Source organism: Gallinula chloropus, assembly GCF_964237585.1.
Source record: "Gallinula chloropus genome assembly, chromosome: 24".
Lineage (NCBI taxonomy): Eukaryota > Metazoa > Chordata > Aves > Gruiformes > Rallidae > Gallinula > Gallinula chloropus.
This window is the reverse complement of record NC_140109.1, coordinates 5701962-5720558: the sequence shown is the minus strand read 5'-3', so window position 1 is coordinate 5720558 and position 18597 is coordinate 5701962. Positions and strand designations below refer to the sequence as shown.

General features: G+C 43.3%; 1 protein-coding gene across 5 annotated transcripts in view; it reads left to right on the top strand.

Moving 5' to 3' along the window:
* The window catches only part of NCAM1 (neural cell adhesion molecule 1), a gene marked incomplete at both ends in the record, with an annotated part of 117714 nt that overhangs the window by 84132 nt on the left and 14985 nt on the right, over positions 1-18597 (top strand). For all 5 annotated transcript variants that reach the window (XM_084274885.1, XM_084274882.1, XM_084274884.1 and 2 more), the window contains 2 exons: positions 14620-14744; positions 15467-15647. In XM_084274885.1, the coding sequence (XP_084131011.1) occupies positions 14620-14744; positions 15467-15647 (306 nt within the window). The remainder of the gene's footprint in view (positions 1-14619; positions 14745-15466; positions 15648-18597) is intronic.

Genomic DNA, 18597 nt, shown 5'->3' with positions numbered 1-18597 from the left:
TGGATTTAGGCCAAATAAGAGACAACCAAAACCTTCAGAGTTGTGAATACTTACACAATTTTGAAAGCAAAAACTTGAATTCAAAAAGAAAAAACACTTTTATGGTTTTTTTTCCTCATCTTGCTAACAATTTTTACTCTTAGTCGCCTTTGGACAGTCTTCCAGCACTTGTGTAGATTGTGTACTCAAATAAACAGACCTCATACTAAATTAAAAAATAAAATAAAATGCATGTTTCCCTCTTCCCAGTAGGAGTTAGAGAGATTTGATGTGTATGTTTCATTTTCAGCTGGGTTCAGTGAAACATTGTGTGCTGCATGGCTTTGTGCCTTTCAACTCAGAGTGTTAATCAGTGACTAGAAGGCACCTCTTTATCTAAGTGACCATTATTCTGTTTATTAAAGTATTTGTTCTTGTGGTGAACTGTTATTCCCAAGATTGCATGGGCAATTTTAACCCTAATTACAGGATTTCAATCATGCTTGTGCTGTTTTGTCTTAAAGATTGTATTATATGAAAGCTTGGACTCCATTGACCACTAACACGATGAATGGATTGGTAGTCAGGATGGATGGACAGGTGGATGGAGAGAATTTCAAATTGCAGTAGTTACAAAGAGTTTCCAGAACATAAGTACAGTCTATTAGTTAAATTGTTTGGAGCCTGTTAATTTCAGCAGAAGTAATAGATCCCTTACCTGCAGCTAATCATGGCTAGTGTTACAAGTATTGGGCAAATGATTTGGTGAGCCCTGCTGAATTGAATGTAGTCAGTGCTACAAAAGGGACATGAAAGCTTAGGTATTCAGCCTCTATGCAGATCAGCACCACAGGAAAAGGGAAAAGATCCAGTGAAGAGAGGAAAAAGAACATTAAAAAGCTTTGTTTCAGCCACATCTACAGACCTGTCTTCCAAGCCTTATGTTCATCACTTGGAGATGGGTATGTCGCTTTGAACAACATTAAATCATGCTTATAGTAGAGTGTTTAGGGGGTATTTAATGTGGCAGTCTGCTGTCAATCAGCCTGCAGTCCCTAACTTTCATCCTTTGTAGTGGAAGTTCCATTTCTTTTTTTCCTTCCTTGTGAGCTAGTACATCTTTTACTGCACAGATTCTGCTGATGCTCTCTCAAGAAGCTCTATGGTTGTAGCTCTGGTCCTTCCGAGCATTCAGTTCTCTTAATTCTTTCTCTGCTCTCTGGGATTCTCAAAGCCCATCTCAGATCAGAACTGGGTTGCAGAGATTGTTGGCACAATAGAAATGCCTTTTTTTTTTTTTTTTCTCCTATGCAGGAATTCTAGTCACATGCTATTACCTGTTTGTGAGCCCAGTCAGGAAAAATTCCTGTGTTCCCAGTCTGATGTGACTTGAAGACCACAGAAATGTTTCAGAGATTTTACAAGGACTATAAAAATGGGGTTATGACACCAGGCAAGGCTGTATTTTCAGACTAGACAAAGCAACTACTTTTCCTACTTGAATGTAAAAATTGACACCACTTTTTATGGGTGGGATATTTTTTCCCCATTTTTCTCAATAAGAAAAAAAGTAGTTTCTCTTAGAGGCCCATTAAGGCCAAAGTAATTAGATGTGCTGCAGTAGTACAGATGAGAACTGTGAGGTTGGGAGCATATCTGTCTGACTTGACCTGGTTTGTATTCCTCCAGGTCTTAAGCTGGTAATAGGATAATTAGCCTTCACCAGAACACTGGTTGTCTTGCTGGCATACACTCAGGGCTGGCCAGCATCTCTGGCCTTAAACAGAATTGGTTGGAACTCTGGGGAAGGCTGGTGGACACTGGGGGGTGTGTGTTTTCAGAGATCAGGTGTTATGACAGTGTTGGTTTAAGGCAAGAATTCACAGAGGATCCAAAATGCAGGTCTGGCAAAGTGCACTTACTTTGCTTGTGCTCTGTGTCTGGAGAGGCTTGATCTGACACCATTTCTTACCAATTTCTTTATTAATTTTCTGTGTTTTGGCAGTATTTAGCAGGAATCAACTCTTTACCTTCCTTTCTTTCTCTTCCTTTAGCTAGTAGTGTTGCACCCACCTCCTGTGTAGCAGAGAGTGAGTATGGTAGAAGCAGCTGTGTCTGTGTTCACTCTGCATGCATCTCCTCACCAAGTGTGGTGCAGTCTGCCTAACATACTGGGGGGGATTTTACTTCTTTGCTGGTGGAGTTTTGCTTTGTTGTTTGTTACTTTTTTCCCCCCTGAGAGAAAACTGAATTTTTGAGTAGAGGAACTACAGATAAGCATGAGTTTGATTTCCAGGGTGGAGGAAAGCCACAGGCAGCTCCCAGGCATGCTGGACTCATGAAAGGAGAGAGATCAAGAGGAGGATGTAGAGTGAAGCCCTGCCCATATGAAAGCAGCTTTTTATCACTGGCTTCAACCTGCCATCAACCCAAACCCCCAGATATTTTTACATGGGTCGGCTCTCCAGCCTCTCAGGACTCCCCCATCTCTGTAAAGTTCTCTGGCCAGCCATGAAAATGGGACAGTGACAGTTCTTGTTAGAGATGTTATACAGAATGGTAGAGAAATCCTTCACAGCTTGTGTGCATCGTGCTGCATCTTCCCCATAACCTTTAGAAGTTGAAATGTTCTTCTTTGTCAGTCTGTCCTGGTAATCCTTGTATTCCCCACTTGTACAGTCTGCCTTTGCTCTCCTGGAAGTGGAATGCCCAGCAGCATTCCCAGTGGGCCTTCAGGCTGCCAGCTTCTCTAAAATCTGCCTTACTTCTCAGGGGTGATCACAAGGGGCTCTTAGATCTTTGCTTTTCCTCTTCTCAGCCTGTTCCCTGGCTTTGGCACGTGGAGGTGAGAGAACAGTGCATGGGGAGGGTAAATGCCCCTTTGAGCAAGGGGTGCTACTCTGTAGGGCCTCCCAGAAACTCCAGTACTTAACGGGCTGGCAACACGTCAACCTCAGTTGCTGTTTGGGCCAAAAGTAGGCAAAAAGATTCAGAGCTTCAAGTCTTCAGGATGAAAAACCATCAGCAGGGACCTGTGGAGCCATAGCTTGCTGCAGGAACCAAGCAGTGCAGGCTGGCCCCCCTGTCAAGCAGAGGGGCCTGTGTCTGTCAGTATCATCCTCAGTTGCTTCTCATTATATCTCCCCTCTCTCTCTATATATATATATTGCCCCTACCACTTATAACTTCCTGAGATGATATGCTTCACTGTTACATGTCCCATCAATCCTTCATGTTTCCATAGCAACTTGGCCTCTGGCTGCATCTGAAAGCTCAGAGCCACAAAGTGAGTAGATGGGAACTGCACCCCTTTGGTCTGGAGTGCTATTTGTTGTGCTGTGGCCCTTCTAGTGAGGGAGTTAAAGTGCTATACTGCATTATTTTGATGCCTGTTAACCAGAAATCTGGCATTAATGTGTTGTGTGAGCATGTAGTTGTTAAGAGCCCAGCATGGTACTCCTCCTCCTCTTCCTGTTATCCTACCAAGCATGTGGTAACAAAATGGAAATACAAGATTTAGAAGAAACACAGAGGGGAAGAAAGAGGGAAAACAAAGAAATATAAATGATAATTTCCAAAAGGAATGTTTTCCTTTCATATTTTCCATCAGTGATTTTAATTTAAACCTCCATTCACAAAAGGGACACGAACTAAATAATCCTTTTACTATCTTCTTGAATTTAGGGCCATACAGTCGATATTAGAACTCTGGATGTTGAAAGAAGATGCAAATGAGGAGGTAGAATATCTTACAGGAGAGCAAGCATCATCCCATCTTACCACTGATGCCCTGCCTGCATTAAAAGAGATCAGAGACTTCACAAGAAGCCCATATCTGAAATGGGAATTGGATTCAGATTCCTGCCATTCTTGCTCAGCACCTTGCTGGTTAGATAGCCATTCCTGGGGAGAGTGAGTCAGATAAGGAGATGCTTCTATGCTGGATCTGAGTAGACTAAGTAAAAACAGCTAAAACTTGCATTAATTGATTTGTATGTAAAAGAACCCTTATGAAATGTCTGGTTTAGACTAACTGTTCAGAGTTCAGTGGCACACCTTCCAGATACTGAGTGGATGTATCAAATGTGTGATTTTAATCCCTATTTATAGGGGATTTATAGCAAATGACATTTATAGCCAAGCAAACGTTTTCCACACAGTCCTGGAAGAGGAAGTAAAACACTTAGGAAGACACAGGTTTATGTGGTGCATGTGTGTGCAACTAATCCTTTCTCCAGAGAGAAATGCTTTGACTTGTGATTTGCAGTAATCAAGTGTATGTGCTTCTGTGAATATGGTCTCTGAGCTAGAGACCTCTTAGTTTGCCTGTGGTGGGTTAGAAGTGGTTCAAAGTTTCTAAACATTAAATACTAAAAGCATGAAGTATGGGAGTGGTTTTGGGTGTTGGGATGGAGGGGGAGGGCAGTATGGGTATTCAGAGGTATTAAAACATATAAAAATACTGCTGCATTTATGGGTGACATGTTCCATGGTCTTGCACCTCACATGTGGTGATCACATGTGGTCCTTTCCAGTGACTACAACAAATACTTTGATTTTTGCAGTGTTTTTCACGTACCCAAGGTGCCACACCATAATTCCTGCTGCCTCTGGAGTGGTGGTGGTTCTGTAGTGCTGAACAGAACTTTTCATTTGAATCCTACTTAGAGGGTGAAGGGCAGGGGAAAGGTGGCAACCAGCAGGTCTCCTACTAATCTTCTGTTTTACTTTTTAGGAGGCAGGGACTCCATTATGGCTGTTCAGATGTGGGACTAGGAGATAGCTTTGCTTGTGAGGGGAAAAATCTGTTAATGTTTTTCAGGACAGTCTTTGTCCTTAAAAAGAATGGGTCTTTCTGCCCAGAAAAGATACTAAACCTTGTCCATGCTTTTTTGGGGGGTTGGTTTTTTTCCTATTGACTGGGAGTATTGGGTTTTTTTAAGGGTAAAAGTTCTGATTTTCCACCTGTATTGACATTCAGGCTCTTACACTGAACAAAAGCAGATGTGACTTGTCACTGTCTCATTGTCATCTGTGTACACAGTCGGTTTATGCAACTAGTATACACACTGGGTTTGGATGCTGAGTTGTTGTTCAGCAAATGAACGTGCTCTGCTCAACAGCATAAAGGGGTCCTGCACAAGAAATGTGCTCTTAGAACTTTTCATCATTTAATTATTGATGCTGCTGAGTGACCTTGTGTCTCCCCCAGACTTGACTTCAGGGGTTAAAAGAGCAATTAGAAATCAAGAGCTGCTGTGAGGCATCATGAAGAAAGTTAAGTAACAGAGAATTTAATTGGCATCTGATGGAGCTGGAGAGAGTTTCTTCACTGACTTTATGTGATCAGGAAGGTGTGGGAGAAGTCTGTGGTCATGTAAGAGGTTTAAGGAACATGTATCTGCTCTGACTTAATCCTCTTAGGTTGCTTGAATAAATAGTTCTGTGTCAGTGGCAGTAATGAAGTTTTTCTTGTAGCACTCTCCACCTTGGAATCTGTTTTGCCTAGCAGTGTTTTAGGCCACTTGTAAAACTTCTTTATATTTCAGTTGAGGTACCAATTTGGGTCTTTTATCATCTAGTCTTCTAGTTTTCCAGAATCTCATAGGAGCTTTTGTCACACTTGCTGGATACTGACCAGTTGATTTAACAGTTGTTGGATGAAAGAGGTGAAGGACACTGAGCAGGACACGTGCAGGTGGAAAGCCAAGTGTGTGTTTGTTTTCTATAAATTCTGTGTTATCTTGCAGCATGCATCCAGTCAGTTCAGAATAGCTGTAGTTTTGAGATAAAGGTGGTATGGCTGTCCCAAGGAGCTGTTGACTCTTTCCTTTGGAATTCCTTTCCCCAAGAAATGTGCCTGGCCACCAAGTATTTCTTAGAAGCTGTTAGACATCAGTGGGTGTGAGCATATTTACAGGAAAAAAAGCAAAAGTTTGATAGCAGCTGTTGACTAATTCATTTTTTCACACCCCTTTTCTTTCTCCTTTTCACTTATTCCAGACTTACCAGGCAGTAAGCACAGATGTGTATATTCTCTGCCCCTGCCTGTGTCCAACCAGAACCTAAGAGCTACTATTGCAGTGCCTCAAGGCAGACAGTGCTGAGGTCCTCCAGAGGAGTTTCATGTTCAGAGACAGCTCTAATCTGAGATCTAGCTGGCTAGGGAGTTAAGGAGAAGCGTTTCCATGGAGCAGACAAAACTGCATCTCTCTTCATGCTTTTTAAAAATAGGATCTGCAAGTAACCTGCTCACTTGTCCATAGCTCTTGATAACAACTATACTTTTAAAAGATATTTTTATGGGGTTACTTAATCCAGGAAGGATTAGATTACTGAACTGACTATGCAAGCCCTTGTGTTTTCAGATTCACTTAAGTACTGCCTGGGAATAGAAGCCTGTGTGTACCAGGGCCTAGTTCCTCTTCAAGTTCCAAGACAATCAGTTTTCTGACTACCCAACTTCTACCCATGACAAAAGAATGAATTTCAAAGTTTTAAGATAAAGACAATATTTCTAAATGTCTTCTGTGTTGCAGAAACCTCATACAAAGTGGCTTTCAGTTATATTTATACTGTTAATTTTGTGCTTGATCTTGAAAGCTTTCTCTCAGGAGGAAGTGATCTCAGAGGCAACCTTTCTTATCTTTTTAAACCTCATGTTATATATTAAGTTTACTGGGGATTTGGAAAAATGTTTCCTTGTAAGTAGAAGACACTGAATGCCTTTCCAGGTAATCTCACAATAACTCTTAAACTTCCCTCCTTTTGGGATGTACCTGCCTAGAGTTCCACGAGTCTCTGTTTATAACTAGAGACAATGGATTGGAAGCTCAGATATAACAAAAACCCATTTTACATTTTGCACCATCAGTTCTTTTTCCAGTCCAAGCCTGACCTTAATCTTGTCAGATACAAGCACCCAGAAGATTAAGGGTTTAATTGTCTTTACACCAAATTAACAGGGAAGTACCAAAGCACTGTCAAGTAGCCTCATTAAGATGAGACAGAGGAATGATCATGAAAAATGCAAGTTAAAGTAGAATGTAATTTAAGGAAGGGATACAAAGCATGGAGTTAGTGGTATCCTTCAGTCTGACAACTGATTTTATTTACTTTTTTTTTATTCCCTGTCATACAGTCTGCACACTTTTTCATGCCTCTCAGCAGTAGCTGTCTTCCTTGTGCCATCTTTGTAATGAATTTCCAGTGCAGAGTGCTTCCTTCCTCTCTCTGTTGACAGAAAAAACCCCACCCCTTGCACACATGAAATCATCTGTGTAATTAATTATACAACTCATGCCATTCCTTGAATCTTCAGGCTGAATGTTGGATGGAGCTTGTGCACTGTGAGTGATGTCAGTCTGACCAAATTCTGGTTGCAGAGCAAACGTTCTGTCCTGGGAAATGTGTCTGTATGGTAGGTTTTTCTCTTTTCAGATATTGTTGGTATTTCAGAAGACATTTGTTTCTGCAGAGGGGAGTGTGAAACGCTGAGGTTTGCCTTCAGGGGACGGCGTGGGCTGTGGTGTTGATCACTTCACCTCTGCTGCCTGGGCTGTTTCTGAATAACAATGTATGCCGTTTTTCTTCCCAACAGTCTTGTATCCAACAGTCTTGTGGATTCCTTCAGCTGTCCCAAGCTCTGGTGCACGCTCTACAGTAATTTTGTTCCTTCAAGTTGGTATTAAACAAGCAGCAATGCAGCTGTGCCTAACACTCACAAGGTCATAACTCAGTGCTTTCTATGGTTTAATGCTCTTATAATTCCAGGCAATGTTACTGTCTCCCCAGTGTTTCTGATAAATACTGGCTAATTTAATTTTGTTTCTGTTTTATTTAGTCTGTAATTCTGTTGTTGATTTTTTTCCCTTGCCCATTGTTTACATCAGTTTTTTAATTTTTTTGTATTTTCCATGTGACCTCCTCCACTTTCCTTTCAACCAATCATGTGCGTATCATGTGGCTTTGTCATGTGGCTTGCATGGTGCTGATGATGTCGTCCACGCTGGTGAACAGAAGGTAAAATACTTTGTTCTGATTGGTTGCCTAGATTTGGGATGAGGATTTCCCCTCTGGTCAGTGACCAGGGATTTCAAAATTCCATCACTCCCCAAAATCCTTCTACAGGCCTTTTGGAGAAGTTACTGCTGTCTGCATATGAAGAAGTCAACTTCTGTCTTCCACACTGAGCTTAAAAAAAAACAGCTTGGAGAGGAAAAATAAGCCCACAAAAAGTCCCAAAACCAAACCAACCAACCAAACCAACCCCCTGACAAAAATCACATGGCTCAGTCATTTGCTTCTTTCCCTATTGGAACCCGACAGTCAACATCCTCATAAGGTTCTAAAACTCTCTCTGGCTTTAACACCGATGGCCAAAATCCTTCTGCCTTTCAGGGTACTGGTGCACCAGCTGCAGAGTGGTAGTTGATGGGAGATTGTGGGTAAGATGCTTGGGTAACGTCAACACCATATCTCCTGTTGCTTTAGCACCATTTTTACCCTATACAGTGTGTGTTCATATAGAGAGACCTACACACATACACATTCCCACTCTATGTATTTAGTAGCCTATCAAAAGGACCTGAAATTCCCTCTCTCTGAAATGTAGCTGCTGGTAAGCATGCAGCATTAGGATTTAAGAAATAAATCTTTATTTCATGAGGAAAACTTAACCACAGCTGGAGTGGGAGCTGTGTTTTAATAGAGGAGTATGTGTAGGCACAGAGTATGTGATGGGAGATAGGTTTTGCACAACGGACATCAGAAGTACCACTGCACCCCTCCTGCCAGACCACCTCGTTCCTCTGGCACAGTATCTCAGAGCCTGGCAAAGGCTTTAATCTGAACCTGTTTACCAGCAAGAGCTACAGTAGCTGGTGATTTCCATAAAATGAAGAAGCAAATGATTGACCCTTGCAGCGTTCGGAGATGGAATCAGTCTCTGAGTGAAGCTTGTGGCAGTAAGAACAATTCCCCCCACACTGGGATTTTTACAACCTGACTTAACGCTGTGTGCGTAAGCTGAAGGGGAGGAGGGAGGGGAAACTCCTGGTTTTCTGCTTCCCCAACTAAAGAAATAATTTTGAAAACCAGGATGCAATTGGCTTTTTTCAAGCTGTGAATTCCCAAATCGCCTTATTGTCTTGGACCACCACCAGGAAAGGATTCAGTTTGGGGTTTGCCAGGAAAACAGAACTAATACCAGTAACCTTCCCACATGACTGCATGCATGGAAGCAACTCCTTAGTCTCTTCCCTTTCTGGTCAAAATCCAGGAGGTTTGAAGACTTGGTTGTCTGTTTTTGCATGTTCTTCTGTTTTTGTTTCTTATTGTTGTTTGCCTCTCTTGTGTGGTTTCTGAAGACTCCCTACCTATCTTTCTCACCTGTGTATGTTTCCCACCCTAGGAATCTTTCATAGGTATGGCTGAAGCTTGGTTCAAATTGTGACACTGTAGGTCACAACCCAGTCCTATTTATGTGATGGTCAAAGATTGCAGAAATCAGCTGCTTCCTTGCTCATGTGTTGCAGAAATTACCTTTGATTGCAGCTGTATTCTCCAAGTACAGCAAGGATGCAGGATCTTTCTTTGGTGCCATCTGGGCAGGGATGTTAAGCTCAGAGTCTGAAGTGCTGCAGTTGTCTAATAACCAGTTTGAGCAGCTTTTCAAAGGTGGGCAGCAGAAACACATGGAAAGCTGCAAAACAATTGTGCTGCTTCCTAGAAAAATAGTAGCTCAAAGACTGGAGCCACCTAGTCCCAGTGTCTTGTTTCTCATACTGGCCAGCAAGACATTTCTAGTATAAAATCTGATTTTGGGCAAATCAGTGCAGCAGGAGTCTTTTCTGAAGTCATTGTTTCTTGAGAAATCAGCTATAAGGAATGTGGGGAGGGATCCAGCCAGATGAGGGATGGAGAGCTTGAGTGTGGTTAACGTTATTCAGGCAGCTCCTTGTGGTTCTCAAGATAAAGCAAGCAAGGTTTGCTCAAAACCAGTTTAAACTGGAAGAAGCAGGCAGTGTGCCATGTGTACCTATTAGCCCTTCTCATAGGTAGAGCACCTCTTTGGATTCCTTTTCTCCTTGGCTGAAAAGTGTCACTTGGATGAAATGTAAATCAGTGAGAAGTGTCCAGGTTCTACCAATATCCACCCCTTTTCTCAAGGAAAAATATTAAGTGTAGGGGTGAAAATTTAAGATGTTTGTCTCCTGCCTTCCAGGGGACTCCCCCTGGATGATTTTATCTTCTCACTGCTGTGCTGAATAAGGTGCAGAGTGGCTCAGACAAAATCCCTCAGCATTGTCGCACCATGGAGTTGAAAGGATGAGATCCTGCATCCCTTCTGCAGCAGAGGGAATCCTAAACAGATAGGTGTTTGTAAAATCATTGTCAAGAGGAAGTCTGGCATGCTTGGAGCCATCTTCTCTTCATGAGCTAAGCAGCAGTATCACAAAGATCCCACGTTTACTGGGTGGAACAGGCAGATTTCTGCAATGTGTCCAGTGGGCTCAGTGTGGCTGGGAGATCCTTAGGCACATAGCACACCTTTGTAATGCACTTTTCCTTTTCAGCCCCCATCCTGTAGGGAGGATGCATGTTCTGTGAGCATGAGTTTCTTCTCTAACCTTCTAACTACCTTTTCTCTTCAGCTACTGACACTTTGACTCATTATAGGGATGCTGATTCTGCTGAACTAAACTTTTCCCACTAAACTTCTTCCTCCTTTGTTTGAAGCTACACACTAACCCAATTTTAATTTTACAGGCCTGTATCTGGATTACATCTACCTTCCTAAGATAAATGCAATGCTATATGTTTATGGAAAGGAAATGAAAGTATCCAACAGGCCTTGCACTGCTATACCTGTTGGGTTTCAGCCAGTAGGAGTGGTCCATATTCTCCTAGTTGAAGACAACGTTTCTCAGAAGTGTGTTTAAACTACCAGGGAAAGAAGGAATCGGGATCTAGAAACTAGAGAATTAAAAGTGAAGGGAAGTTTCAGCAGAAAGTGTAATTAATCATTGGAATGGCTGTGTGTGTGGCATCTCTGGCACTTAAGATGCTCATTCTTGATCAACTTTTCCAAAGGATGTTCTTTCACATGTCAGTCTAGGTGTTCAGTCACTGGGGAAAAAAAATCCAGCCTGTGCTAGGTAAGAGGTCAAATTCTTGAGGTAGTGTTTCCTCATCACTTCAAGGTCGTTTTAGTGAGAATCATCTCACATCAGAGAGTTCTGTGTATCCATGGATTGTAATTACCTTCTTGGAACAGTTGGTGTGTTAGGGTATGTGTTAGCCTGCAAGAAAATCTAATTACTCTTAAATTACTGTTTCAGTCCAGGTCTTACAGTTTTCTCAATGCTGTTTCAACAAAGAAAAACAAAAGTGCTTGAATTCTTTCTTTGGGGCAGAAGGGGACGGGGGAATGACTTCAGTTACTTCTGAAGATCAACTTTGAAGGATATTGGAAGATCACCTCCTCTCACATTTCCTCTCCATTAGTAGCTGAATACAAAACCAGACAGAATAAATTCAGAAGTGAACATGGGTTTGGGGGTTGAAAAAAGCTCCTGCAGATTCCCATGACTGATGCTATCTTTCAGAGTTGATTTTAGTACAACTACTGGCTTGTTTCCATTCACTTTTAGTGTAATGCCATGGAATGAAGTATTTTGAAAGAGTTTTATTCCAGGTAAAAGGCTGAGCTTTTAAAAAGTCCCAAATACTACTTCAGGGACCTGGTTTTGTTCTCATTTCATTACATTCAGACTGTTAAGTGGTGAGTCACACAAACTCGTGGACTATTAGGAGGTGGAAGGGACCTTGAAAGATCTTCTAGTCCAGCCACCCCTGCCAGAGCAGGATCACCCAGACCAGGTCACACAGGAACACATCCAGGTGGGTTTGTTTGAAGGTCTCCAGAGAAGGAGACTCCCCAACTTCCCTGGGCAGCCTGTCCCAGGGCTCTGTCACCCTTATGGTGAAAATGTTTTTCCTTATGTTCACATGGAACCTCCTGTGCTCTGGCTTGTACCTGTTGCCCCTTGTCCTGTCACTGGACATTGCTGAGCAGAGCCTGGCTCTGTCATCCTGACTCTCACCCTTTACATATTTATAGACCATTATTAATGAAGTCACCCCTCAGTCTTCTCCAGGCTACAGAGGCCCAGCTCCCTCAGCCTGTCCTCAGAAGGAAGATGTTCTGCACCCTTAATCATCTCTGTGGCTCTGTGCTGGACTCTTTGAGTAGTTCCCTGTCCTTATTGAACTGAGGGATCCAGAACTGGACACGATATTGCAGATGCAGTCTCACCAGGGCAGAGCAGAGGGGGAGAAGGACCTCTCTTGATCTCCTAACCACCCCCCTTCTAATACACCCCAGGATGCCATCAGCCTTCTTGGCCACAAGGGCACTGGTCATGGTCACCCTGCTGTCCCCCAGGGCCCCCAAGGTCCCTCTCCCCTATGCTGCTCTGCAACAGGCCAGTCCCCAGCCTATACTGCTCCCTGGGGTGGTTCTTCCCCAGATGCCAGACTGTACGCTTGCCCTTGTTGTGTTTCACTAACCACTTCAGCATTCTCATGGTGTTCTTTTTGCAATACATCCAGAATTGGAGCATCTTTTTGGTTGTATCTCCCCACACTTTGCATATGTGAGCACACAATCAAGAAAGCCCATTGCCCAAACCACGAGTGGCACTGCAAGTACAGACAGAGGTGCTTTACCAGAACTGTGGGGCAGTTTGAGCTAGAGCAGTAAGGTGTGTGCCCAGCATTAAAACCTGTGCAGATGTTTGGGGGCTGTAAACATGTGGGAAGTGGGAAGCAAATCACAGGGTTCACTGTCTGTTGTATTCTCTGTGTATAAATTTCCTGTAGCACCTCTACATGAGCTGTTCTCCACTGACATTAATCAGCCTGACTTCCAAACTGCATAAAATCTGCATGACTGTGGTTAAACAGAGGTGTGGGAGTGTTTTGCTTTTTAACATCCAGCTCTTTAACTGCTATATAAAATACCTGCAGGAATGAGGGCCCTGCAGTGGAGCTGCCCAGCAGCAGGTCATGGATCTCAGGAGCTGGTTGGAATCACCCCCTGCAGCTGACTTCTAAGTTTTACCTTACAGATAATTGCAGTGTTTTGCTGAAATTACCCATAAAGACATTGGGCAGAACAGCTCCCAGAGAACAGCAGCTAAAATGGTCAGAAGTTCTTAAGAAGCTCCTAAGCCCAGACTTTGTGGCTTAAGCACTTTAGGCTCAGCTCTGTGCTGTAGTTGCTGGCAAGTACTGTAAAAGGACAAGCAGGAGTTATGATGAATTTTGCCAAGTCTTACTGACTTTGACCTGTGTTTAAACTTTTGGGAGGGGTCAGGGCTGTAGAAACAACAACTCCAACCTCAGATAAGCATTGGTGAAGAGGAAACTCTTCACATAAAATGGAGCAAAGCAAGCCCAGAAAGCAGAGGCAGAGCAATCCTGTGCCCTAATTCACTTCTGAAAAGAGAGACTAGTTCTCTTTGAGCAATTAAGTTCTTTTGCCAATTTTATAGTTAAATTTGGGGGAGGGTGAGATTGATTATTCAGCTGATGGGCTGCTTTATCCCCAAACCCAAGTCAATAGGTAATGATGCCTCTTGCATAGTAAATTCACAGGCTGTCAGGGCACTTTGGAAACAGCTGATCTGTGGGGTAATGTGAAAGCAGAAGGTGAAAGTGTGTCTCCTAAGCACTTTGCTGCAGGATTTTTTTAAGGGGGGTGGAGTGGGTGGGACAGTACAGTGTAAAGGTGTAATCAATCTGTAGATTTGGCTTTTGTTAGTAAAGGTACAAGAGGAGGTACTTCTGTTGGGATGGGGGAACTGTCTTCTGCAGACTGTGTGTGCAGATTATGAGGGAAGTAGGTGGAACAAGGAGCTGTGGAAACATGAGTGTGAAAGGGGGAAGGTGGTGTAGATCAGTGTGCAAACTGGGAAATGACAGCTCTTCTTTTAATGCTTCTCACAGAACACTGAAGGGGTCTGGTTCTCTCCACCCTGTATTCACTGCACCCAGTTACACCAGTGCAAGCTGAGTGAAAAGATGTGCTGGTATGGGTCGGTACCATTTTCTTCCACGCTCTTAAGTGAGCACACCAGTCAGTCTCTGGTCCAGCAGTGATGAAACATAATGTTCAATGGAAAACACAGCTCTGGATGACAAGGATAATGTCATTTCAGTGATGTTTTTGCATCTGTGTTTCATGGTAGCAGTCTGCCTGTTTGCCACTTACCCTATCTTGATGTTCTCCAGGTGTTTCACATTGGTGTTTTACAGCAAAACTAGGGAGGAATTGGTTATTGCTCTAGAATGTTCTTGTGGAAGGGCAGGTTCTTCACTTAACCTCTGACTCCATTCCAGCACCCACAAAAATAGGAACTTGTATTGGTGAAAAAAAACCTACCAAATGCAAGAAATACTTGGGTCTTGCAAATATTTGTACTCTGGACACACAGTGTCCCCTTTCTGTCTGGGTCAGAGTGAAGCTGATACCCTGGCAGTTGAGTATGATGAAGTATTTTTCTCATTTTCATAAGTACTTTTCCCCTAATGGCTTTTTTATTTGTTTGACAAATAAATCCACCCTTGTTTCAGGGGAACCCAGCGCACCCAAATTGGAAGGTCAGATGGGAGAAGATGGAAACTCCATTAAAGTGAATGTTATCAAGCAGGATGACGGTGGCTCCCCAATTAGACATTATCTGATCAAATACAAAGCTGTAAGTATGACTGATGCTCAAGCCTGGTTTGTATTCAGCCTGTTCAGAGCTCAGGCTTCACTATGTAGGCTGATAACCATGAAGGCTGGAGGTAGGCCAGTATGGGCCAATATGAGCTGGGGAGCTGCTTTGGCAGGGGGGTTGGATCCGATGATCTCTCAAGGTCCCTTCCAACCCCTGTGATTCTATGGGGATATGTGCTAAGCAGATGTGATGGAAGTATATGTGGTATGAGGCATGGCATGCACACAAGCAACACCCTTTGTCTCATTTTCTTTCCTTTCACTTTGACTAGGAAAGGTTATTCCTGTATGCTGTCTTCTGTGACCATGTAGTAATTACATGCACTTAGTATTACTTCACTTCATACACTTCTGAGCTGGGATTGCCAGCAGCAGCTTAAATAGCTGGAGAGACAGAGGCTTATAGTGCAGAGCATTGCCACCCCTGGATCTGTATATAATCATCATTTTCTACTGGTCATTGAAATCGCCACAGTTAATGCTGTTAGAAACCTAATTAACACTGTGCTAGTATCTCTTGTCCCCTCCAGTTGCAGCCAACAGCATGTGATGTTTTGTATCCCTGAATTAGCTGAGGAGCATGTGCTTGTTGTAGAAACACCCCCCTGTTCCATGGGGTAGTCGTCCCAGCGTTCTCCAAGCTGGCTACTAACGTGCTGTGTGTTTTACACCCCTGCCTGTCGTCTTTCTGCGCTGCAGAAACACTCCTCAGAATGGAAGCCAGAGATCAGAATTCCATCTGGCAGTGACCACGTCATGCTCAAGTCCCTGGACTGGAATGCAGAGTACGAGGTGTATGTGATAGCTGAAAACCAGCAAGGGAAATCCAAGCCAGCTCACTACGCTTTCCGGACTTCTGCTCAGCCTACCGTCATCCCAGGTACAGCAGGCATAAGCTTCCCTGTGTTTTCTGCTTCTAATTAATGCAACAGTGCTGCATCCTTTAATGTGCCTGAGTAACCCTGACGACTTGCTTGCTTAAAGCCATTATCACAACTGGTTACCCATCCAAAAGCTTAGTACATACCTGTACTGTAGCCCGTGTTACAGTATGTACAGCAGCAGCAGGACGCTGGTAGGACTGTTCCCAGGGAATGGTGGCATTTTGTGTTCTGTTGGAGCAGCAGGATTGCTGGATGAGAAAAGCAGTGGAGAGAAAATGCTTTCTGAAACCAGAAAGTAAGATTCCTGGTGTAAGTTAAAGCTGAAGAGACCGTTTGGATCTCTGGGGAGATGCTTTTCACAATGCAGATTGTCCTTCCAAATCTGCTTTGCCTTGCTTTCTGCTTCTTTGTCCATCCAGCTCAGCCTTTGGAGAAATAACAGCATAAAGAGTTTGCTAGCAGGGTAAGGGAAGGGGTTAAAATCTTGTTTTGAAGGTGTTTTATTAAACAGAGATTAAATTACAGTGATTTTTAGAGCACTGCTTTAATGTTGGGTAGGACATTAGGAAAAAGGAACTAAACAGCATTAGAATGCTGCTGCAAACTCTTGTCTCAGGCTGTGCTTATCAGCATGCTTAAAAAGTGAGGTAGGAGCACAAATGCTGTGAAAAACAAACAGATCCTGTTAGCTGAGATGCTAGGAAGTAAAAGTTGACTGGGAGGTGTGGAAAGGACAGTCAGTATTCCTTTGCTACACAGGCAGTAGTAAAAGTCAATCCGAACAAAACCTCAAGGGTGAAATTGCTGGACTACCTGTAAATTGAAGTTCTGATGGGTTAAAGGCAGATAGATGAACTTCCAAGCTTGTTTCAGTCAAGATAAGTCCTCACTGCACAGAGTTAAGCATATTCATGCCAAGGTTGGTGCTAACAGTCCATATTGAAGGGAGTGATGTGAATTCATTTCGTTCCCTCCTTCCTGCCTATTAATCAGCCTCGTGTCTGTCTTCAGAACAACTAGAGAGTCTTCTTCAGTCTTCCCCTTGCTCTGAGTATTCAATCTTTGGTCTGCTGTCTGAAGGAAAGAGCTGAGGCCTTGATGCAGTTTGCATGCTGAAACTCCACTTAATTAAGCCAGTTAACGTTGTTAAGTGTACAAGTGAGCGACCTAGTTGGCTGGGGCTTGGAGAATGTGTTTGGTAGGGAGGATGAGAATAGAGAGGAGGAGGAGGGAAGTGGGGCAGAAGAGAGATTGCAATGTGTGCTTGAACAAGGCAGTAATTTTGGGTGGGAGGACCCTCAGTAACTCATTAAGCAACTTACTCTCTGATTCTCATTTTCAACAGCTCTAATACTTACTACCCTCATATATTTGAAGGACAACGGTGACTGATGTGGCAGGAGAAAGTGAGGGTAATTTGGCAAAGGGTGCCTTAAGGTCAGTTCAGAGCTGAGCAGTGACATGCAGTAGGCTGGAAACAGCAGCAACTGGTTCCTCTGCGCCATGACGTGTACCTACAGGGAGAGTTACAAGTACTGAGCAGCCTTTTTGTTCCTCCACACTCCTTTGTGTGCAACCATTGTTGCCTTCCTGTGCTGATACCCTCCTTTAGCCTTCATTACATGCCCAGTGGGACAACTGGGACAGCTGGGATGCCTCACACAGGTGTATTAGCAAATTTGGGGAATGCTGTTGCTTTTGGAGTGCAGTGTTCATGCTGTTAGTCCCTGGCAATGGGAGGAGCAGTGAGCCCTTCAAATCCAACAGTAACATGGGCAAGGACTGTCTAAAATTGGAGGGGGGGAAACCTAGTTTATTGTCACAGGTGTACCTTTTTTGGCCTCTCTGAAATTACTCCTTGCTTAGAAGGAATCAGGATTTGAGGCTGCCACTCAAATGGCAGCAGCAGGCTGAAAAGCAGGTATTTCCCAGTGCAGTTTTGCTGCAGGATTGACCCAACAGTTGAATGCAGTTGGTTCTCAGGGAGAATGTGCTCTGGTTCAGGGGCACTGTGCACTGCAGTGATTACTGCTGGCTGTGCTGGGTTTGTGACTCTGTTTGCCTGGGGTTTTAGTGGTTTTGGTGGGGTTTTTTCAATTTGTAGAGGATTTTTTTTTTTCTGTTAGGCCTTCCAAGGTGTTTCCAGACCCTTTGATTCCTTAAGCTGATTGCCCAAACTAAAAACATTGGGGAATATATTTCAGGAGGGGCAGGTTAGGTTTTTCTGTTGTGCAGTCCACAGTCCTCTACTGAAATGAAGGCAAGTATGCCAGACTGCAGCAGGGAGAGGCTCTGTGTGTGTTCCTTTAGCATCTCTTGTCATTTCCATCATGTTTAGCTTTTATATTTTGATTTCCTAATGAGCTACATAGGAGAAGTCAGAGGCAGTGCCTCTAATGTGGCTTTGCTCTCCTTGGCAGTAATAACCAGGAATTTCCTGCAGGCAAAATGTATATTAATTCTATAGAGTCCTTTGTTACATCACCTGTAACGTGTCCTTAAAGTGATTGGAAGGATAATGGTATTATTTTCAATGATAGTACTAATTGCATTAGAGTAGTTTACAAGCAGCTGGCAGGCTAATTGGAAAAGTCAGTCCTGTATTTTTGAGGCCTCCTTGTTTCTCCAGGGTTTTAGTCACCTGGATCTGTTGTCCAAGTCCTTGGCACAATAGGCTTTGGGGGAAGGGCTTGGACAGGCAGGTGAATTGTCTGCTACACAAAAGCTTTTCTTTTCTTTTTTTTCTTTTCTTTTTTTTTTCCTTTTTTTTTAAATACGTATAAGACAGTGTTGTCCTTTCAAATACCAGATAACCATCTTCCTGTGTGTCTCATTGAGCCTTCTATCCCATCATTTTTAATCTCATTTGCTTGCAAACCCCATAAACCCTGACTTGGACCCTGCTCTGCAGCTTTGAACATTGCTGAGCTTCTGACCTGGCCCTTT